Here is a 23841-nt window from a genome sequence, read left to right on the forward strand (position 1 = left end):
ATGCGGTACCTTTCAGTATAGAAACAGAGTGAGAGAGAGAAAGAGAGAGAAACAGGGGGGCACCCTGTTACCTTGGAGACTGAGATGATGTGATGGAGGAGGTGGAGCTGAGCTCTGATTGGCTGACAGGGTGTGGTGCTCCCCTTCCTGGGGGAGTATGGGAGGAGGAGGAGGGGGAGGATGACAAAGCAGAGGCTGGGATGTGAGAAGCAGATGCTTTTTCTTGTTCTGCGCTCACAAGGAGAGAAAAAAATGCACAAAGATAACATGAAATCATCAACGCCCCCCACTGGACACATATAGAAGTGCAGAGAAAGGAGAAAACATTTATTTCTGTTCATAGTGAATAAACCAAGTCTTTATTTTACCTCATGTCTTTACACATTACAGGAAGGCCAGAGAGCAGGGCATTACAATAATCTATTTTACCAGAAATAAAAACATCTCCACATCAGCGCTCACAAGAGAGAGAAATGAACGACTCTGGTGATGTTTTTAAGACGATAAAATCCTGTTTTTAAGATGTTTCTGTTGTGTTTACAGAGGCTTCTATACAGGTGAAGGACTGCATTAGAATATGAATCCCCTTCACCACCAGGGGGCTCTGTAACTGAACAGGTGAATGTAACAATAGAAGAAGAGTGGTGATGTGAGGGAAAGATAACGTTCATGCTCTCCGTGAGCTGCACAGAGGCCCCATCACGACGGGTGGCCTGATTTTTGCTCTGGACCAAAGAAGATGGACACAGCAGACGAGGGATGCCATCAATGGCCCTCTTTCAGGAGAATAGAATGGATACACTTAAAAATAACAGCAGTGTAATAATAATAGTATATAATGGTAGCACCAACAATATATACTACTACTACTACTACTAATAGTAATAATACTAATAATAATACTAATAATATTTAATAATAATAGTAATAATAATACTACTGTTACTACTACTAATAATAATACTATATGTACACACACATATTGATCGACCGACCGACCGACAGGATGTATTCTGAAAACTGGCTAAAACAAGTGGCTAGTTCAGCTATTGACTGTTTGAGTTCTTCCCACTCACAACATGAAAATTTTTAATGTGTGGAATAAAATCCAGCTCAGAGTCAAAAAGGAAACCCACATTTCTCACAAAAAATAAGGTCATTTTGGTAAAACAGTCTCTCTCTCTTCTCTTCAGGACCAGTCATTCAAACTTCAGTTTTCTCCTGGCCGAGCTGTAAGAAGTTCTCCATCCCTGACTTTAGATCTAAATTTTCAGTCTAAAAGGACGTTAACTGGCTCCAGGCCATCAGGAGATACAGCGATGTAAAGCTGCGTATCATCAGCATAGCTGTGGAAACAATGACGTGTTTTCTGATGACATCCCCAAGAGGCAACATGGACAGGTTAAAAAGAAGTGGGCCTAGAACTGGTCCTTGGGGACCCCACTCTGGATTTAATGGGTCTTTGAGGAGCAGGTATCCATACTTACATAAAACTGTCAATCTGTGAGATAGGAGTAAAACCAAGAACAGTACCAGTTAAGACAGGCCCACCAGACTTCTGAGTCTGTCTAATAAAATCTAGTGACCAACTGGATCAAAAGTATCACTTAGATCTAGAAGAACCAGTTTCTGTGCATCCAAGTTACACCTGAGGTCATTAACCATCTTTAAAAGCCCTCATCAATGGAACAAGGATATTATGATTCGCCATGGCAACAGATGAAAAAAAGATTCGCTCCTCTTATTTAGAAAAAATAATGAATGCATATGCAGAACATGACCATATATTTCAAAATAAAAGCAATACATTAGCGGCAGCAAAAGAAGGTGAGCCAGCAGAAAATAGCTGACCGAGTCAACACGTGAGTAGTAGTTTTTATCTCGGTTGTTCCACTTATTAAAAATTTGTATCTCTGCTTTAATGTATCTTGGTATTAATATTTTTAGAAGATATTTCTTAATTTGGTGTTTTGTAATTGTTTATGCACTGCAACCCTACTAGAATGTCCCTAACTGTAGGCAGATTGTTCTTGTTGACAGTCTGATCACATCCTACAGGGACAGTTATAAGGAAGAGTTGCTCTTTTTCCCTTGCATATCGCACTAATGCACAAGCATCACGGTCATCAAATGTGCTGTAGATAATGTCTGACCCTCTTTACTGATGTTTCCCCATATATGTAAATGCAGATGTCACTTCACTGTTCCTATGAAGGAGCTGTGATAGAAATCTGAGTCCATCTATGCATCCAATCACATCCAGAAACCCTAAAATATATCAGATTATCTGAAAGTGTTCCACACTTAAAATAAGTTCATTATTGCTTAGACAAATACCTGCAATTATGTGGAATTCTTCTTTGATGTATTTTGTGGGTCTGTGACTTGGAAACACCACAAAGTGTAGAGCAAAGGTTTCAGTGTAAGAGTGACAGTTCATACAGCCAGACAGACTGCTGCCTTTGAAATATGCTCAGCATCACTGATGTTATAAAGAAAACTCCCGTTGGCAAAAAAAAACAAAAAAACAAAGTGCAACAGAAAGAACCTGCTCCGACCTGAGAGCATGTCCACCATGTGTCATATGACCAATATGAGGGCTGAGAATGTTGTTCACATACAAGACTGATTGTGCAGAAAAAACGGTAACGCTCAAACAAATAATCATGAGGGAATAACATCTAAGTGGCGTCTGATCACCCTTTCCCGACGTAGACATCTGTGGAATAATTGTGCTTCGATGTCAACTAGCTCTTCACGAAAAGGACATGCCATGCCTGACACTTCCTTCAGTCTGCAGCTAAAGAGGAGAAACTCAGGGTTAGTAGAAGGAAACCTGCCAGCGACTCTGTTGCCGTGGTAACTGACTCAGAGTTACAATGAACTGGCTTTGTGAAACCGAAAACCCAGAGTTTCCCTTAACTCGGAGTCAACTAACTCAGAGTTTTGACTAAAACCGCTTCCTGAAATGGGGCCCAGGCCTATTTAACTGTTTTATTGTAGATGTTGAGTTGGTCCTGTGAAGTTCACATGATCTGGCTTTTCTTCTACAAGTTTTTGATGTCTGTTAAAAATTTCTACAATAAAATCACACTAGGCAGGAGATTGGTCTAAAATGTCAATAAAATCTGCAAAAATCCAGGAACAACATATGGTTTCCTCCCTGTGCTCACCAGGGCCCCCTGGTGGATGAAACTGGTGACGTTAAAAAAACACAGTTATGGTGTGACACAGCCAGGTCAACAACAGAGGACACACCAGTGGACAGACGATAGGTTAGGACCAGGTCCAGGTACACACCAGTGAACAGACTATAGGTTAGGACCAGATCCAGGGACACACCAGTGGACAGACGATAGGTTAGGACCAGATTCAGGGACACACCAGTGGACAGATGATAGGTTAGGACCAGATCCAGGGACACACCATAAAGTTGTAATTAACACAAACGTTGACACAGCAGAGGAAGAGAAGCAGGGCTGAAGTGCAGATTTTCCCCACTGAGCATTTTATATTTGAAGTTCGACATCATGACCAGGTTTTCTGGATTATTTTTTTTTTAGTAAAAGGCTGCTTACATTTCAGCAGCCTAAACCTGAGGGAAGTTTAAGTTTGAGGTTATTATTATTATTATTATTGTTATTATTATTATTATTGTTATTATTATTATTATTATCATGAATAGAAAAAACATGCCGACACCGTGAGTCTAAATCAGTGCAGCAGCTTTTCGGTGTGATTTCTGCCTGGTAGAGCTTTAGAGACGAGTGGCGAGCTTCCACCACAGCGCCATCTGCTGGCCATCTTCAGACTGAACAGTCCCAGATGCATCAGAACCACTCAGCTGACATATCTTCCAGTCAGATGGCATGTTTCTGTGGGAGGGATGGAAGAGGTCATGCTGATGATGGCTCTCCAAGACGAAAACAAGTTGTCTTTCAAGCATGATCAATAATGTTACTGTAATCTCATTACTAAAAGTTTTCTGTAGCTGATACTGAAGACCGACTTCATGTGATGCCACTGAAAAAAATCCACAACAGTGCCATCAGTTTACCAGTTTTCTGATAACCTCAGATATTATAAATATCTAAAAAATTCTGCCTTGATTTATAATAAAACGATTAAAAAATGAAGAAGCGTCAGTAAAACTGAAGTAAAAGAACTGTGATGTCATGGAGACGGCCTGAGTCAGACAGCGGCTGATGAAGATGACTTGATGATGTGTGTTTGGTTCAGAACATGCATCTCCAGATCACGGTCTAATGCCCAAGTCCAGTCCTGGAGATCTACCATCCTGCAACTTTTAGCTGCATTCAGTTCAGCTTCCTCTTGTGGCACAAAAGTAAAACATGAACAATGAGAATTTTTATAGTTACCCTCCAGGACTGAAGAGAAAAAAATTATTTAGCCAGACTTCAGATCAGAATATTTATACAAACTTCTAGAAAAGTTGTGTCTCTGTGTGAAATATAAATAAAATCCCCATCAGGCCATCTTTTATTCCCAGTAGAACATTTCAGACGCTGAAAGGGAGACATTCTACCATCTGATGGGAAATATGAGCTGATTTCTAACCCTTTAATGCAGCCATACTCATCTCAAGGCCCGCGGGCCAAATCCGGCCCGTCGGGGACTGTTGACTGGCCCAAGATCATTCGTGCTCTGATATAAGATATTACACACAAAGTTGTCCCTGATCATGGTTTCTAATGTTCAATAATTTCTCCAACTTTCACACGAGGAACTGGATGTAAAAGGAGTCCTCTTGTCAGTTTACAAATGACCCATTATGTTTTGGGGCCGTGAAGACACTTAAAGTTTGCGCGGTTCAGAATCCACCACTGCAGTGCACAGCAAACGTCTGCCTGAGTGGCTGCTTGGCTCGTGTAGAAAATGAGTGAGGTTAGTAAGCGGAGAAAAGTTGATGTTGAAAACAGACAGTCTAATAACAAATGGCCTGATGAGTTTGCCTTCATATTGCCATCTCATACCAATGGCAAACCGTTATGTTTAATTTGCCAAATAACGGTTGCTGTCTGCAAAGTTGCTAATATTAAACGCCATTACGAGTCGAAACATGCTAGCTTCAGTGCAGCTTTCCCAGTTGGCAGCACTGCACGGAAAGACAAGATTTCAGCTTTAAAGTCGTCTTATTCAACCACATCAACAATCCTGACGACGACAGCTGCCTCGCTTCGTGTAACTTGGGAACTGGCAAAGAAGGGAAAGCCATTTGTGGATGCTGAGCTCGTGAAAGTCTGCACCTTGGGAATCGTGGAGGAGTTGTTTGCCGGTGACAAACACAAAGATGAAATCATTAACGTGTGAAGCAGGTTCAGCTTTCGGATTCAACTGCGGCACGGAGACTGGAAACTTTGTACAAAGACAGTTTTTCAACTTTACGTAACGAACTAAAATGTGTGGATTACATGTCAGTCGCTGTGGACGAGTCTACAGATGCGACAGATACTGCACAGCTAGCTGTGTTTGTGAGATATTTCAACGGGGAGCTTTTCAAAGAGGAGCTGCTGTGCCTTTTGCCCCTCAAGAGCAAAACTACAGGGGAGGTCATTTACACTTCAATTAAGAGTTTTTTTGAGAAACAGTCTCTGGCCCTGGATAAAATCAACCTCCTTGTGACTGACGGTGGGCCATCTATGACAGGACGAGAGAGGGGCTTAGCATCACGTCTCATGTCAGAACATCCCACAGTTAACTCGCTACACGGCATTATTCACCAGACGGTGCTGTGTGCCAAACTGTCCGGTGAAATGAAAGGCGCGATGGACACTGTGATCAGGATTGTAAATCACATTCGTTCAACTTCAAGGTTACAGCACCGGCTTTTCAAATTACTGCTGCAGGAGCAAGACGCACAATATTCAGACCTACTGCAGCACAACGATGTCAGGTGGCTGAGCAGAGGGCGAGTTCTGCAGCGCTTCTTTGCATTGCGCAAAGAAATCGACGAATTTCTCACCAGTCAGAAAACAAAGAAGGCTGAAGAGTTGTCTCAGTTTATGCAAGATGAGGAATCCGTGGCTCTGGTTGCATTTCTCTGTGACATCACGAGCCACTTGAACCAACTTAACCTGCAGCTCCAAGGTGGGGATTCCAATGTGGCAGAGCTCTTTGAAAAAATGAGAGCTTTTCAGACAACATTGGGAGTTTTTGTGGGAAAACAGCTTCACTTCCCTACCCTGCATGGTGTTCCTACAAATGGGACTGTGCTGTCACATATGGTATTATTGCTGAAAAATCTGTCAGAAAACTTCAGATCGCGGTTTGACAACTTCAAGATCCCACAGCAACTGCTGCTTTTCGCGCGCGACCCGTTTGCTGTCAGTGTCACCGGGAGCTGTTCAGCAGAGGCAAAAAGCGCGTAATAGAGGACAAAGCGCGCAACAAACTCACTGACTCGCATCTCAACCAGTGCTTGCATATCGCCTTGACATCTCACAAACCATCCTTCAACAACCTCTCAAAGGACATGAGATGCATTATTTCACATTAAGAGGGGACTGTGTGTGATGCATTAAGTTGGAGCATCTGATCCCATACCTGTGTTTTCTGGTCCGGACTGTTTCAAACATCTTTTTGTTCTTTGTTATTTTATAATGAGCAAAGATTTTTCTGAAGTAGCTCTTCCAATATTTGCTGGTTTGCACTGTGCAGCTTTGTTTTTGTTATTTGAATCTTAACATTTTGTGCATCTTTCACACATGAAATATTTTTCATTTTATTTTTTGAAAAACTTGTTAATAGTTTATTTATTTTATGCAATGTTTGTATGCATGGTTTAAAAAAGAGCTCTGGCTATACTGTTAAAGATGGTTCAGAATAAATATTGCTGAATTGCAATGGAGCTAATAAAAAGTATCAAAATATGAGCACAAGCTGTCAGCCTTTTTCAAAGTTTACTGATTTTGCATGATGGTTTATAAACTGGCCCCCGACCATTTCTTATTTTCAAAATCTGGCCCTCAGCCCTATCGAGTTGAGTATCCCTGCTTTAATGCATTGTGTCCACCAGGCTTTGGGGCTTTGCTCATTACTATCAGTTCAAACTCCTCAACAACTCGTCATGTTGCACGTCAGAGCTGCTCGTGCTCTGATCAAACTGCAAATGTGCAGCGTTTGTTTTCATTCACTCAGCTGTTTCATGACATCGCCACTTGCTTTGGTCATGTCAGTCCGAATAAACTTAGGTCAGTTCCATAAAACTAGTCGTCCTCATGTCATTGCTCCAGTCAGTACAAACAAAAGAGTTAAACTAGTCAAGCAGGATTTAAACATTTCTTTATAACATTTCCTGGACTGTCTCCTAAATGGTGCAGCTGAGCCTCAGCTCTCATTTGACCCAGTCGGGGAATTCTTCTCTGGCTGGATGTGAACAACCAGCATCCACATGCTGCTGCGGATCTGCTAGCAGCATGGATGCAGGATCCCAGCCGAGTCCTGCACGAGAGGAGACACTTTCCTCGCGGCATGACATGAAATCAGATGTGATGTGGATGAAAACGTGTCCAGACAGACGGGAGCATCTTGATGTAGGACATTCAGCATGTTCAGTTACATCCAGTAGCATGTATGTTGTTTACAGGGTGATGTTCAGCACGGTGTAAAAAGTAGTTCCAGGGTGATGTTAAGCATGGTGTAAAAAGTAGTTCCAGGGTGGTGTTCAGCATGGTGTAAAAAGTAGGTCCAGGGTGATGTTCAGCATGGTGTAAAAAGTAGTTCCAGGGTGATGTTCAGCATGGTGTAAAAAGTAGTTCCAGGGTGATGTTCAGCATGGTGTAAAAAGTAGTTCCAGGGTGATGTTCAGCACGGTGTAAAAAGTAGTTCCAGGGTGATGTTCAACACGGTGTAAAAAGTAGTTCCAGGGTGATGTTCAGCACGGTGTAAAAAGTAGTTCCAGGGTGATGTTCAGCACGGTGTAAAAAGTAGTTCCAGGGTGATGTTCAGCATGGTGTAAAAAGTAGTTCCAGGGTGATGTTCAGCATGGTGTAAAAAGTAGTTCCAGGGTGATGTTCAGCATGGTGTAAAAAGTAGTTCCAGGGTGATGTTCAGCATGGTGTAAAAAGTAGTTCCAGGGTGATGTTCAGCATGGTGTAAAAAGTAGTTCCAGGGTGATGTTCAGCACGGTGTAAAAAGTAGTTCCAGGGTGATGTTCAACACGGTGTAAAAAGTAGTTCCAGGGTGATGTTCAGCACGGTGTAAAAAGTAGTTCCAGGGTGATGTTCAGCACGGTGTAAAAAGTAGTTCCAGGGTGATGTTCAACACGGTGTAAAAAGTAGTTCCAGGGTGATGTTCAGCACGGTGTAAAAAGTAGTTCCAGGGTGATGTTCAGCATGGTGTAAAAAGTAGTTCCAGGGTGATGTTCAGCATGGTGTAAAAAGTAGTTCCAGGGTGATGTTCAGCATGGTGTAAAAAGTAGTTCCAGGGTGATGTTCAACACGGTGTAAAAAGTAGTTCCAGGGTGATGTTCAGCATGGTGTAAAAAGTAGTTCCAGGGTGATGTTCAACACGGTGTAAAAAGTAGTTCCAGGGTGATGTTCAACACGGTGTAAAAAGTAGTTCCAGGGTGATGTTCAGCACGGTGTAAAAAGTAGTTCCAGGGTGATGTTCCGCACGGTGTAAAAAGTAGTTCCAGGGTGATGTTTGGCACGGTGTAAAAAGTAGTTCCAGGGTGATGTTCGGCACGGTGTAAAAAGTAGTTCCAGGGTCATGTTCGGCACGGTGTAAAAAGTAGTTCCAGGGTCATGTTCGGCATGGTGTAAAAAGTAGTTCCAGGGTGATGTTCGGCACGGTGTAAAAAGTTGTTCCAGGGTGATGTTCGGCACGGTGTAAAAAGTAGTTCCAGGGTGATGTTCGGCACGGTGTAAAAAGTACTTCCAGGGTGATGTTCGGCACGGTGTAAAAAGTAGTTCCAGGGTGATGTTCGGCACGGTGTAAAAAGTAGTTCCAGGGTGATGTTCGGCACGGTGTAAAAAGTAGTTCCAGGGTGATGTTCGGCACGGTGTAAAAAGTAGTTCCAGGGTGATGTTCGGCACGGTGTAAAAAGTAGTTCCAGGGTGATGTTCGGCACGGTGTAAAAAGTTGTTCCAGGGTGATGTTCGGCACGGTGTAAAAAGTAGTTCCAGGGTCATGTTCAGCATGGTGTAAAAAGTAGCGACCGTGAATCCTCCCACCATCAAGCCACCGGAGGCAGCCAAACACAACAGACACCCAAGAAAAAGAGGACAAGAAACTGTCAGACCGGAGGTCGGCCAAATCACGCTTTCCTGGTGATGGGTCAGTCTAGGGAGGTCAAGTACTAAAGGGTGTACCAGGCTTATGCAACACCTTTTCTAATCAGGAACTAGAGGCAGCGGTCTGCGGGGTCTGAACAGGTAATGGAAGGACGCCTGCAGGTTCTGCCACAAGCAGCTCAAGCAGAGTCCAGAGAGTCCAGGCCGACAAACTTAAGGAATGGAGGCACTGACGGCGCCGGATCCATACACACCAGGTTCTCCCTGTATCAGGCAGACGGGGTGACCCAAGAAAAGACCTGGGGAGAATTCCAACAGTCCTCCTTCTACAAGGTTGGAAAGAAGTGGTGGGCGGCAGAAAAGAGGGAGAGATGGATCATATGAACCGCATGGTTTTTAAGTTTATTTCAGCTTTTAGTTCTACGATAACGTGTAAAATGAGCTCATTGTCACAGTTTCTCTCCAAGAGGGAAGCTAGCTTAGTTTGAAGTGTAACGTGTAAACATTGCATCATAAAACTACACCCGTTGTTCTGGATGTGTGTCATTGTTTAAACTGAAAGGTTTGTTCAGGCTTCGTTTGTTTTACCTGAAAATGTCCCGTCAGTCCAGTCGTGGCTCCTAAAGTTTAGGATTTCTGAGCAAGCTGCTTCATAAAATCAGCCTTCATGTATTCAGAATAATAAGAAATGTGTTTATTTTGGTCCATTTTTCTTTAGAAACATATTTTTAGTTAAATACTGTTCATTTCTGTGAAATGTTGACTTTAATAAATCATAAAGAAGCTCCTGACTGTTATATTACACAAGCACAGAGATGTAGGAGAAAAATCCAGATTTTATGGAAAAGGACAAAAATCAAGAAGAATTAATTCATAATATATTTAAAAATAACTTCATCTCACACTAACACTGTAAATACTGAAGACTGACATTTATTGGATCAAAGCTGCTCTGGCTGAAGCCGGAACCGAACCAGCGTCCCTGCCGGTACTTTGGACGTGGTGTGTTCAGCACCTTGGACAGCGGTAGAAATACTGCCGTCTCATTGGCTATCACTGCATTACGGCTTGTTGCGGCCAGTCTGCTGTGTTCAGCATCCACTTGATCTGGTCCAGGCCGGTTCCAGCACCGCGGAACAGATGAAGAGGACGGTGTGTGTGGGTGTGTGTGTTTCCAGGAAGGTTGAAAGCAACGCTTACCGCTGTTAAAGGCATCAGCGCAGCTGTGCCTGCATGTGTTTGGTCACAACACCAACATTTCATTCCTGCTTTTCTTCCTGTTTTGGGAAGAAAGTGTGAGTAAATGAAGGAAAAGTGACTTTAGAAAAATGTCTTGGATGCTACCTTTGACACACTCAGACCTTCATTCCTGTCTTCCCAGCAGTGGCTGAAGACAGCGATGCTTCATGCTTTTCTCCACTAGATGTCAGACTTTAGCTTCTGAACAAGTGAAGGTTCGATCAGCTGAGATATCAGCTGATTCATGCTTGGTCCATGTTTGTCAGAGAGATGAAGATAATGTTTCTGCTCAGTTTCAGCCGAGTGAAACACGAAAAGTGCAGCTGACACTGAGAACATGGGACCTCTGGATGATTATCCAGGCTTATCTCTGCATTTTTCTGAAATTCTGGAATACTTTATCTCTTATTCCTGGGAATTTCCTTTGTCCTGTGTGCTTTAAATGTCGGGAACAGTGAATCAGTCCTTGAAGCCCATCGCGGTTATCACACTGTGTAATCCACGTTATGTAACGTGACTTCAGCTGTTGAATTAATGCAGTGATGTCTGTTTTTTTCCTCTGATCCAGAAAATGGATCTCAGGTCTGGACTGCAGGCAGGCCAGTTCAGCAGCCGGACTCTTCTCCTGTGAAGCCATGCTGCTGTGATGGATGCAGGATGTGGTTCAGCATCGTCTTGCTGAAATCTGCAAGTCCTTCCCTGAAAGAGACGTTGTCTGGATGGGAGCAGATGTTGCTCTAAAACCTCCATGTACTTTTCAGCATTAATGGAGCTTCACAGATGTGGAAGCTGCCCACGCCATAGGCACTAATGCAGCCCCATCCCATCAGAGATGCAGCTTTTCACCTGTCCACTGATAACAAGCTGGATGCTCCCTCTCCTCTTTAGTCTGCAGGACACGCCGTCCATGCTTTCCACAAACTAGTTCACATCTTCATCCAGGTTCCCACTTTGCCTCAGACCATTTTAAATGAGCTTTGGTCCAGAGAAGACAGAAGAAGCTGGTTCTGGATCCTGTTCACATCTGGGGCAGGATACGCTTCATGTTTGCCGTTTGCAGGTTAGGATTTGCATGCAATGAAAAAACTTTCAGATTTGAGCTTTTTGGGAATAAAATAGTTTGATGAGACCTGGAAGTCATTGCATTGTTTTAATTTCCACGTTACACAACTCTCTCAGTTTGATTAAGGTTGTACAAATATCCTCAACCAAAATTTAAAACAGACATAAAACTCAAAGGCTCGTTATGAAAAGCTGCATGTGGCCCGATCGGCCAGTAAATCTCAGAGCAGATCGTGGATCCGGGTCCGAACTCTTTGTGAAATACCACAGTATGCATCAGTTTGGAAAAAAGAGAAGAAACTTTATTTGAAAATATTACAGGAAAAAAAAGAAAAAGAAAAAATATGATTTTAGAGGTTTTTCTTTATTTGTGAAAATCATTTTCATTTACTATAGTACACGGCGGAGGTTAAAGGTCAGTTGGTTTGTACACTGGTGTGACGGGATGACAGCAGAACTGATGGAAAGCTACAGGAAAAGAAAAAAAAACTCATCTTGAAATGAACCCTTTACCCCAAAAAGAAGAATCTGGAGTTTGAATCAGGATCTCTTCACTGTTCAGTCCCTTTAAAATCCTCTTCGGTGCAACATCACGCCTGCTCATCCACACAAACTTCACCATGCCATCACATCCCAGAGGAAGCTCATCTCGTTTCTCTGCAGCTTTCAGGCCCAGAGATGCATTTCCTCCATGTCACTTCCTGTTTCATAACGCCACACACTGGTCTGGCTGTCAAATCCTTTAAAATAACGGAGGAAATGAATTTTTACTTTACTTGAACTTTGTTTTTACATATAATCAAGTGTAAGTGAGAAGCAGCCATCTGCCTCCACACAGAGCACTGCATTCTGGGTAGGATAGAAGGAGGATTTATTTGGGGTTTGGGGAGTGCAGAGGAAGTTAAAAATGAATGAAACACTTTGAAAAACCTTTAAAAAAAGAATAAAATTACAGCAACAAGCTCCAGAAAATGAGCTTGATGTTGGATAAAAGTAGCAGCAGCTGCATCCGAGACGACTTCAGCGTAACGTTTCACTGGAAATCTTCTCCAACGGAAGCCGGAGCTTCTCCACATAAACCCACTTTCCCCTCAGTACCTACGTTCCTCGTCCTCGCGTCAAACCAGGAGACTTCTCAGCCGCGTCCACGCTGTGGTTAAACAAAGCTTCTTTAACCTCGAGGGTTCGTTTCCCGTTCAGACTAAACGTCCCAAAAACGGCCGTGAAAACTTCTGTTTCTGGACTCGCTCAGTTCACTTCAGTCCTTACAAAAAATAACAAAAATGTAATTATTCTAATTATTTTAACCCTTTAAATGATGTTACTGCTTTAACATCCACACATAAAAAACATGTCTTTCTATTTTAAACATCAACTTTTAACAACATGATTTAATGCATTTAGTATTTTTTACTGTTAAATTTAAGATTTACTTTGTTTTATGGTCCTTAGAGGACAGAAAAGTCCTGTCCTAAGAAAATAAGACAAATAAAATCATTTTCCTTTCATTATTTTTATGAACACAGTTCTTATAAAGCCGACTCGGGTGTTTCGGTTTTAGTTGGAGCCAAATCAATGGATTATGTAAAATATTTAACTGGTGCTTTGAAAATAAAGTTGAACTGAATTAAGAAAAACCCTCAGCTCTCCAACATGGAGTTTATGCTAAATGACTGGTTTAATGTGTATTTTTTATAAAAACAGTGACTTCATGAAACAGGCTGTGAAGGGTTAAAATAACTGGATCACATGTTTGGTTGTTGGGATTCGGACTGAAGAGTCGAGCATCAAATGAGGCGTCGCTCTGTAATGCTCTTCTAGGACTTTTTTGTCCTCTAATGACTTAAAAAGGTAGTAAATTTGTCCCATTGACATTTAGGAAAAAGTGAAACTGGAATTTCAGAGTTTTCAAGAGAAACACAAGAAATTCCTCCTGATTGGAGTTAAAAACAAAAGAAAAATGGTGGACATAAACGGAGGGAAAGTGGCCTGAGAGGACAAAAACCAAGTCTAGAATGGCTAGAAGGGTTTTCTAGGTTTTCTTGGCATACGTGGGTGTGGCTGAGGAGGCTTCAGCTCCTCGTTACATCCCGTCCTCTCGACAGCTGAATTAAGGCCACTAGAGCCAAACGATCCTTTAAAAGATGAGGTTATGTTTTAATCAACATTAAATGAAAGAATCTGGACTAAATTATCAGCGTTTCCTGTTTGTAGTGTAGTGAAAGGTTAAAGTACCACAAAGTCAATGGAAATCCTCCTGAACGGTAAGACAAGCAGCAGCAGACGAGGCGTGTTGCATCCGTGACGAACGTCCCACCAGAGACCGGGAGGGATCCGGGTTCCAGGAACAAACTCAGACATGTTCAACCCTTCTTCTCCCTCAGTGTCCTGGATGGAGAACGAGGCTGATTTCTGCTCTGTTGGACGGGCCAGAGAGGAGTTAACCCCACCCATTTGCTACCGAACGCCACACACTCTCACACACATTCACACCCCATCAGAAGAAATAGGATTCTAGCTTCTGACGGGTTACAGTCCAGTACCCGGTGCTGGTTCACGCCATCAGCAACTCCTGCTGCTGACAGGTTTATATATTCATATATATGTACTTATATATATTTTACCTCTATTTAGGGAAAACTATTCAACATTTAACAAAAAATATGATATTGAGTTGGATTTCTTTCATGAGTAAAAATGAAAAAAGAACATTTTCTGTGGAAATTTCCCCTTAAACCAAAGATTCAAGATAAAACGATGCAACTCTTAACAAGAGCTCACTTAGATTCAAAGTGTTTCCAATGTTTTCAAAGTTTTTATCACTTAGTGGCAAAATCAGAGACATGCAAATTGTCCACCAACCCAACAGAAAGAGGAGGATGAGGGATGGAAGCAGATGGTTCCCTCGCTCGTCCGAGGAGGCTGGTGCAGTTTATCGTCTCTTAAGAATGAGAGACTCAGTCCGGTTCTCCTGCACGGAGTCGCTCCGTGGCTTTTCCCTTGTGAATCCTCCTTCCCTCTGCAGAGAAGGACACACTGGCTGCTGATGGACCACGCTTCACACAGACACACCGGCTCACGCACACGCTCGCACACAGAACCAGTCAGAAGTAAAAAAATAGATAAAAACAGAAGAAGATGAAGATGATGTACACAGATCGTGCATGTGTCCTCTAAAGTTCACGTAGTGGGAAAAATCTAAACCAGAGCTCTATTAAACAAAAACAAAAATGCAAACGATGAAATCCTGCGTTTGTGATGAAGGTGGACTCGTAGCGTCTTGAGAGGCCCGGTTCCCTCTGGCTGCAGGACGACGAATGTTTCCTGTGCTGAAACTTGCAGGAAGACTCTGAAATCCTCACCAAGGTGAGCCGGGTGAGCAGCCAGCCACTGTCAGATGTTTCAGACTAGAGAAGCAGCCACAGGGACTTCTCTCCTCAGGCCTTGGAGCGAAGATAAGGAGGGCAGGGCTTAACGGGGACATAAGACCCTACTGTGCTATATCATCAGGGAGAGGAGGGATGGGATTTGAGTCTCGGTCTGACCTTGTTAATAATTAGTTATGTGCCAAATCCAAACTGTTTGTTCCGCATCCCTCCTTCCTAACTGAGGCAATCAGATCCAAAACGTTAGTTCCAAAGGTGACGTGCGACTGAAATTCTCTAATCCAGGAATTACCTCCGGGATGAGAAAATCTCTCAGATTAGGACTAATCCAACAAATGGTCAATGTGTCTCTAAACCCCAAAGCTCATACGTCTGAGAGCTGACGAGGAGTCCTCCAGAAATCCCGCAGCAGGTTGTTGAGTTTGTCCTGAAATCAGCCGGACAGGCGTTTATGGAGGATGAGCTCCAGCCTGCCACCGGCAGCTAAAAGCAAGACAAACTCTCCCAGCGGGGTTCAGATGAGCGGGTCGGGGTGCAGGCTGTGCTGGATCTGCTGTGGCTGCAGGGGCGGGGGGAGCTGCAGCGGCAGCAGCGCCTCCACCATGTTGTGGCAATGCGGCGGCGGCGTCCCCTCGCTGCTGGAGCTCTCCGCCACTTCGCCTCCGTGGAAGAAGTAGTCGCTCTGCACGATGAAGGTCTCGATTACGGCCTGGTTCAGCTTGGTGGTGGACAGGGTGTCCTTGTTCTCGAAGTCGGGACGCATCAGAGTGGGCCAGAAGCAGATGGAGAGGTTGTCGGCCGTCATCAGGGTGGTCTTACTGTGCTGGCTCACCCTGCCGATCAAACACAGCTGGGTGAGAATTAAAGCAGGAAAAATCATCTGATTAATCGCGACTAATCATGATTAATCACGTGATTCTGGAATGAAATGAAAAATATTTTATTCATACATACATACTTTTTATTTAGCCTTCGTAAAAATGTTTACATCCACATTTTCTTTGTTTCAGAGCGACTTCACCTCTTTGCATTTTCAGCGTTCGACCCCCCTGAAACGCTCTTAATGGTTGAGATGCATGACAGCCGACCCATAAACCATCAAGTTTGCCTCCACTTTACCAGCTAACCCTGACATGACGTCACTACGACCTAACAGGTGCTGAGATGACTCAGCAGTTTGTGGTAAGTATCACCCGTCTCAGAACGAGGTCTGCCCCTACAATAAAAACATGGTGTATGCACGGTTTTATACAAATCCGTCCACGACTCATCTACGAGTTCTCAGCCGGTGGTACGCGTGCCGCTGGTGGGCCTTGCACTGCCTCTAGTGGTACAACGAGGAACTGTCCATGAACTTGTTTCCAGACTTGGCAGCGTGTTTTTTACCATATTCAGCCCATCATATCTGGTTTTCATGGTCTGTTAGGACCAAACTGGGAGACGGTTTCAGACGTGACTGGCCGGCAACATCCTTATCACGGCTGTGTGAGGCGCTGCTGCAGCCTCACGGAAACATCCACGCCCCAAAGTCGCTCCTCATACTTTAGTTCTGAATGATTTAATTCTGAATTAAAAACCACCGTGTAAGCATGGCCAGCGTCATGTTCTAGAAAGCAGGTGGAGATGATCTGAGCTTTGTGACATGGAGCATTATCCTGCTGGAAGTAGCATCAGAAGATGCTCCACTGTGGTCATAAAGGGATGGACATGGTCAGCAACAATACTCAGGTAGGCTGTGCTGGTTAAACCAGACCACGTTGGTACTTCTGAAGGCTCGAAGCAGGACTGTTCAGGGATGCTCAGAAAGTTTGGTGATTTTTCTTATTGCTCAGAAGATGAAGAAGTCCTCAAATATCTGTTTTTCTCTCTCTTTCTGTTTCCTTACATTAAACTTGGAGAGGGTTAGGAAGCATCTTTCGTGTTTCTTCAGGTGGCTGAACGATCTCACGCTGAGTGTTGAGTCAGAAATGCACCACAGACTGAACCAGGTTATTTATTTCATGGTTTTACCTGTTGAGGTGCGTGATGATGTATTTGAAGACCTGGTAGTTGACAGAAGGAAACTTCTTCACGATCTCTCTCAGGACCTGCAGACGCTCGATGTAGTCCATGATTTCTACACACACGGAGAGAAAACAGCAGGTTTTACACACTTTGTCTGCAGCAGAAACCATCGTCAGGAGCGTTCTCCAGAGTTCTCCAGAGTTCTCCAGAGTTCTCCAGAGTTCTCCAGAGTTCCCCAGCTGGTGGTTTCATGTCTTCAGTCAGACCTTTTACAGCTTCAAGCGTTGAGTGTCAGCGACGTCTTGTCAAAAACTTTCCCTGATTAATTAACTGAAAACAGATCCAAAATTTACTCCACACAATTAGTTTCATGTACTTAATTTAATCTAGTTCAATTTAAATTACAATTAAATTAAATCAATTTATTTAAAGTTACTCAATTTATTTGAATTTCCGTTAAATTTAATAAATTTAATTCATTTACAAGTAATAACTAAAATGAGATTAATTTAATCAATTTATGTAATTTCAATTTATCAAATACAATTCAGTTCAGTTTAAATTAAATTATCTTAATTTCTATTATGTAAAAATGTAAAACAAGGTCATATTTTTCCTGTTTTAAGAATAAACAGATAAATAAATAAATTCCACTTCCTGAAACACTCCGAGTCCACCTGGTTACTCATCCTGCTGTAGTCCTGGAAAGTAATCTGGACCATCCGATGCTCGGCAGCTTCTCCGGAGAATCGAGCATCGCTGGAGCTGAAAATCTTCACTTGGTAAATATGATGTGAACAGGGAGCTTCTCCCTTAAGACTCGGCAACAACACCACGTCCTTGCTCGCATCATATTCTCCAGGATAATCTCCAGGATATTCCAGACATTCCAGGGCCAGCGGGAAAGCCCTTCACATTTTAAGACACAGTTTTATTTATCCTGCACGGCATCAATCATTTTAACGAGCAGCCAACCAGAGGAGACGACCCTCTGATGGCAGTGAGGGGTCAGAGGTGGACAGTCTGCAGCTCTGTCTACCACGAGACCAGAAACACTGTTTAACCCTCCTTTATGGTGTTTACATCCGTCTGATGCTGATCCATGATGCAGCAGCTTCAATAAGGTTTTATCACCTCTGAGGCTGAAAGCAAAGAAACAAACCTTTTGATCTAAAACTCACCACCTCTCTGATGCTTCCAAATACAAGGACAGCCATGGCTTAAATAAAAGCTCCTTTCCAGTGAATCCACTAAGGTATCACACTGGAACCATCCTAACACCATTTTACTGAGACATAAGCTGGGCTTATACTAGCATGTACATACGGTGGCCAGCGTAGCTGGGTTTATGTTGGTGCTGCGTGCCACAAGGCAATGAAAGGCCAGTTTATCTGCAGCACGATCCACCCACAGGGTGATTCAAAGAGCTTTACAGAATACAAGAAGCATCATTTAACATTAAAAACAGAAGAAAAGGCTCTACGATAGATTTATACTGCCGTTACGTCTGCGTAAAGTAGAGCCGGCGTGGCTGGATTTATACCGGCGTTACGTCTGCGTACGGTGGAGCCGGCGTAGCTGGATTTATACCGTGTTACGTCTGCGTACGGTAGAGCCGGCGTAGCTGGATTTATACCGGCGTTACGTCTGCGTACGGTGGAGCCGGCGTAGCTGGATTTATACCGTGTTACGTCTGCGTACGGTAGAGCCGGCGTAGCTGGATTTATACCGGCGTTACGTCTGCGTACGGTAGAGCCGGCGTAGCTGGATTTATACCGTGTTACGTCTGCGTACGGTAGAGCCGGCGTAGCTGGATTTATACCGGCGTTACGTCTGCGTAAAGTAGAGCCGGCGTAGCTGGATTTATACCGTGTTACGTCTGCGTACGGTAGAGCCGGCGTAGCTGGATTTATACCGTGTTACGTCTGCGTACGGTGGAGCCGGCGTAGCTGGATTTATACCGTGTTACGTCTGCGTACGGTGGAGCCGGCGTAGCTGGATTTATACCGGCGTTACGTCTGCGTACGGTAGAGCCGGCGTAGCTGGATTTATACCGGCGTTACGTCTGCTATCCTGTGGAGAAATCTTTCCTAAAGAGAAGAAGACGGATACGCAGACAGAAGGACACTTTCATCTGCCATCTGTGTCATTTATGTGTGTATTGGATGTGTTTTAGGGAGTCTTTCAGATCTGTTGCGTGACGCCGCAAATGGAGCGATACCACCGGAAACCACGAGGCAATGTTGAGCAGGATAGTTTGACATGATAGTGGTAGTTTACATGAACAATAAACTCTGCACTGCCCACTAGTGGATAAATTAACTCCATAACCATGGCAACATAAAAGAAACATGGAAGTAGGAGGGGGGCGACATATGACAACGTTTGAAACGGACATACCTAAATACGTACGTAAGGGAGCATAAATGGCACTGTGAACTAGAAGAGAGGGAAGCAGTGTGATGGCAGTCTGCAGCAGAAAGAGAGAAAAGAAAGGTGAAGCAAGATGCTGCTGGAAGAACCAATGTGAGAAACAGGAAAAGGCAGGGTGTCTACACTTCTCCTTGAATGTATTTTTGGCTCATTAAGCTGCTGTTGTCAGCTTGTTTTTCCTTTTTTTTTTTCCTCTTCTCAGTGCTTGGTTCAGCTAATAGACACACCGAGCAGAGTGTGGATGTATGACAGCATCCTGCAGCTGAAAAAGCCCCTTAAAAATGAATGATGTAAAGAAAGTGAGTGTAAATCTAACTTCAGCAGACAGGTTAAAAACATGCACGGAGTCTGAATTTCTACTTAAACCCTAATAAAACCAACAACCTCTGTTTGTCCGCCTCTGTTTTTCCACAGATTAGTTAAAATACCTCTTAGTGAGCTTAAAGGAGAAGGAGGCTGGAATTTGTGGATTAGCCTTCGTTCATCAGATCGCACCTTTTATGCCAAGTAATGCCAACCATTAAGCCCCAAGGGTCTTTCTGCTCTAAAAATCACATCCAAAACAAATAGATGATTTCTCAGAACTCTGTATAAACCATCCTGGTATGAAGCCAAGACTTGTGAGATGTCATCTGAGGTGGAAGCATCACTGCAAACGCCAGTGTGTTCACATCGTTTTTGCAGAATTTGTTTACCTTCTTTTTTAATTTGTTGTCTTCACTGTATTTGATGGTTTAAGTAATGGTTTTAATGAGCTTTTAGCCGAGACCACACGTTTATTTTTACACAACAGACCTGAGGAAACCCGCCATGAGGCTGAATGTTAACCCATCGTCCAGGTTAACAGCTAAACAACAGCCACAGGTGTTTGGGAGTTTCAGGTTGTAGTTGCAGTTGTAGTTCCTAGCAGGAAAGTGTTCAATCACTAGTAAGATGCATCACTGACTGTGGACACAGGACTAGTTTTTATGTTTTAAATCTCTTCCACACTGATGCATTATTAATTATTCTTACTTGCAGCCTCTACGAGCTCCGGGTGCAGGCTGTAGGGGATCAGCGGGTCCGGCAGGTCGGCAAAGAAAGCCTTCAGTGCTCCGGCAGCAGCATTCACGGCCACATCCATCACCACAAAGTCAATGCTGTGATCTGCAGGGAAAGAGAGAGAGAATCACAAGGTCATGAGGCTTGAAGTTGGATTCGAAGCGTTTGTTCATCCCCTGCATCACACACAAGGCAGAGCCTCATCACACACCCTCAGGACCTGGCGAGCACCTGACATTAATGTCCATCTTTACATGATTGAAAGCTGTGACCCAAGTCCAGACCAAAAGGTAGAACAGGTCCCACCCAGCTTGCAGACGGAAATGCGCAGCGAATCCATCCTGCAATACAGTTTGCATTTAGTGCAAAATGTGAACAAGGCAGCCATCTTTTCTTTCCTAAAACAAAATAAATCAAGTGGGCTAAGACCATAGAGATTTAAACCGGGGGTATTCAACCCGCTCCCTAGAGGACCGTAGACCTGCAGGTTTTAGACCTCTCTCTTCCAACTACCCACATGTTATACGCCACTGGAAAGATTCCTGAGGTGTGAATGACGTAGCATTCTAGGCTACAATCAACGGACTTCTGACCAGTTACACCTGCAGTTTACGTTCGAGTCCATACGTGAGTCAAACAGGATTCTGCTGTGGTTTGACTGGATATTAAAGAGCTGAGAGTAGCGGTGCTGCAGCAGTGGAGGACACTGAGCAAGAGAACAGAGCTCCTCTCTGCTGCCCGCTAACAGAGGTCATCATCCGTCTGTCTGGATTCACAGAGGCCAAGTGCTTCTCTGATGGAGCAGCAGAAAACATGTCCACCTTAAAGGTTTATCTTCTTTATCTTATTCCCACTGAGAAAAGGACGGGACTCTCCACCTCCATCGCTTTGTTTTTCATTTTGAGATGGGAAGAAATCTGGAAAAGGCTCAAACAAACAAATTTTACAAATTTGCCCCTCCTGCAGCTCTTTTCCCTCTGAAGCTCCTCCCACCAGACTAAACCAGAAACCACTGAATGAGAGTCATCTGTCTGACCCATCCATCCACCACTTCCTGCTCCTCTTTGAACCTCTCACCTTCTCATGGTCTGAAAATAACCAAAACTGCTCAAAGTCTTACGTAGTGGAAACAATCTCATCACAAAAAGGAGGCAAAGCGGTCTAGTTTCCTCTAAGACCACTGCAAAGTTCACCCACTGACACTAGAATATTACTGTATATGCTCTTTAAAGGTACTTTAAAGGTACATTGAGCATCACGGTATAATTTACAGGTGTGCAATTTATTCCTTGACGCAGCAAAAAAAGCTTCATGACCCAGGAACAGCTGTCGGACTGAGTCTGAAGACTGGCCAACAAACATAGGGGTACTGCAGGAAACAGGAAACAACAACAACAGGAAATACACATCTGAACACACAAAGAGCCACAAGCAGCAAGGAAGGAGGAGATAAGGAAGCAAGCAGAGGAAAGACAGGAGATAGTGAAGCAGGAAGGTGAACCAGCAGGTTTGCACCGCGTGCAGGAACATACATACAGATTTTATGTGGAATATTTCACAGATTGGCTGTAATGATGAGCCTCGAAAAACGGAGATGAGCAAAACAGAGGAAGCTTTTAATCCCAGTATAAACCAGCCTGTAGCAGCTTTTAATCCCAGTATAAACCAGCCTGTAGCAGCTTTTAATCCCAGTATAAACCAGCCTGTAGCAGCTTTTAATCCCAGTATAAACCAGCCTGTAGCAGCTTTTAATCCCAGTATAAACCAGTGTGTAGCAGCTTTTAATCCCAGTATGAACCAGTGTGTAGCAGCTTTTAATCCCAGTATAAACCAGCCTGTAGCAGCTTTTAATCCCAGTATAAACCCGCCTGTAGCAGCTTTTAATCCCGGTATAAACCAGCCTGTAGCAGCTTTTAATCCCAGTATAAACCAGTATGTAGCAGCTTTTAATCCCAGTATAAACCAGCCTGTAGCAGCTTTTAATCCCAGTATAAACCAGCCTGTAGCAGCTTTCAATCCCAGTGTAAACCAGTGTGTAGCAGCTTTTAATCCCAGTATAAACCAGCCTGTAGCAGCTTTTAATCCCAGTATAAACCAGTCTGTAGCAGCTTTTAATCCCAATATAAACCAGTCTGTAGCAGCTTTTAATCCCAGTATAAACCAGTCTGTAGCAGCTTTTAATCCCACTATAAACCAGTCTATAGCAGCTTTTAATCCCAGTATAAACCAGTCTGTAGCAGCTTTTAATCCCTGTATAAACCAGTGTGTTGCAGCTTTTAATCCCAGTATAAACCAGTCTGTAGCAGCTTTAAATCCCAATATGAACCAGTCTGTAGCAGCTTTTAATCCCAGTATAAACCAGTCTGTAACAGCTTTTAATCCCAGCATAAACCAGTCTGTAGCAGCTTTTAATCCCAGTATAAACCAGTGTGTAGCAGCTTTCAATCCAAGTATAAACCAGTCTATAGCAGCTTTTAATCCCAGTATAAACCAGTCTGTAGCAGCTTTCAATCCCAATATAAACCAGTCGGTAGCAGCTTTTAATCCCAGTATAAACCAGTCTGTAGCAGCTTTTAATCCCAGTATAAACCAGTCTGTAGCAGCTTTTAATCCCAGTATAAACCAGTGTGTAGCAGCTTTCAATCCCAGTATAAACCAGTCTGTAACAGCTTTTAATCTCAGTATAAACCAGTCTGTAGCAGCTTTTAATCCCAGTATAAACCAGTCTGTAGCAGCTTTAAATCCCAATATGAACCAGTCTGTAGCAGCTTTTAATCCCAGTATAAACCAGTCTGTAACAGCTTTCAATCCCAATATAAACCAGTCGGTAGCAGCTTTTAATCCCAGTATAAACCAGTCTGTAGCAGCTTTTAATCCCAGTATAAACCAGTCTGTAGCAGCTTTTAATCCCAGTATAAACCAGTCTGTAGCAGCTTTTAATCCCAGTATAAACCAGTCTGTAGCAGCTTTTAATCCCAGTATAAACCAGTCTATAGCAGCTTTTAATCCCAGTATAAACCAGTCTGTAGCAGCTTTTAATCCCTGTATAAACCAGTGTGTTGCAGCTTTTAATCCCAGTATAAACCAGTCTGTAGCAGCTTTTAATCCCAATGTAAACCAGTCTGTAGCAGCTTTTAATCCCAGTATAAACCAGTGTGTAGCAGCTTTCAATCCCAGCATAAACCAGTCTGTAGCAGCTTTTAATCCCAGTATAAACCAGTCTGTAACAGCTTTTAATCCCAGCATAAACCAGTCTGTAGCAGCTTTTAATCCCAGTATAAACCAGTCTGTAGCAGCTTTTAATCCCAGTATAAACCAGTGTGTAGCAGCTTTCAATCCCAGTATAAACCAGTCTATAGCAGCTTTTAATCCCAGTATAAACCAGTCTGTAGCAGCTTTTAATCCCAGTATAAACCAGTGTG

At 43.3% G+C, this 23841-nt stretch overlaps 1 protein-coding gene across 1 annotated transcript in view; it reads right to left on the bottom strand.

Moving 5' to 3' along the window:
* Nucleotides 1-11900: 11900 nt before the first annotated feature.
* Nucleotides 11901-23841, bottom strand: part of arhgap5 (Rho GTPase activating protein 5) — a 76439-nt gene continuing 64498 nt past the window's right edge. The window contains exons 5-7 of the mRNA XM_041971249.1: nucleotides 20393-20524; nucleotides 16952-17057; nucleotides 11901-15774 (exon numbers count right to left, since the gene is read on the bottom strand). Coding sequence (XP_041827183.1) covers nucleotides 15456-15774; nucleotides 16952-17057; nucleotides 20393-20524 — 557 coding nt within the window. The 3' untranslated portion in view covers nucleotides 11901-15455. The remainder of the gene's footprint in view (nucleotides 15775-16951; nucleotides 17058-20392; nucleotides 20525-23841) is intronic.

This window comes from Melanotaenia boesemani, chromosome 20 (assembly GCF_017639745.1).
Source record: "Melanotaenia boesemani isolate fMelBoe1 chromosome 20, fMelBoe1.pri, whole genome shotgun sequence".
Classification (NCBI taxonomy): domain Eukaryota; kingdom Metazoa; phylum Chordata; class Actinopteri; order Atheriniformes; family Melanotaeniidae; genus Melanotaenia; species Melanotaenia boesemani.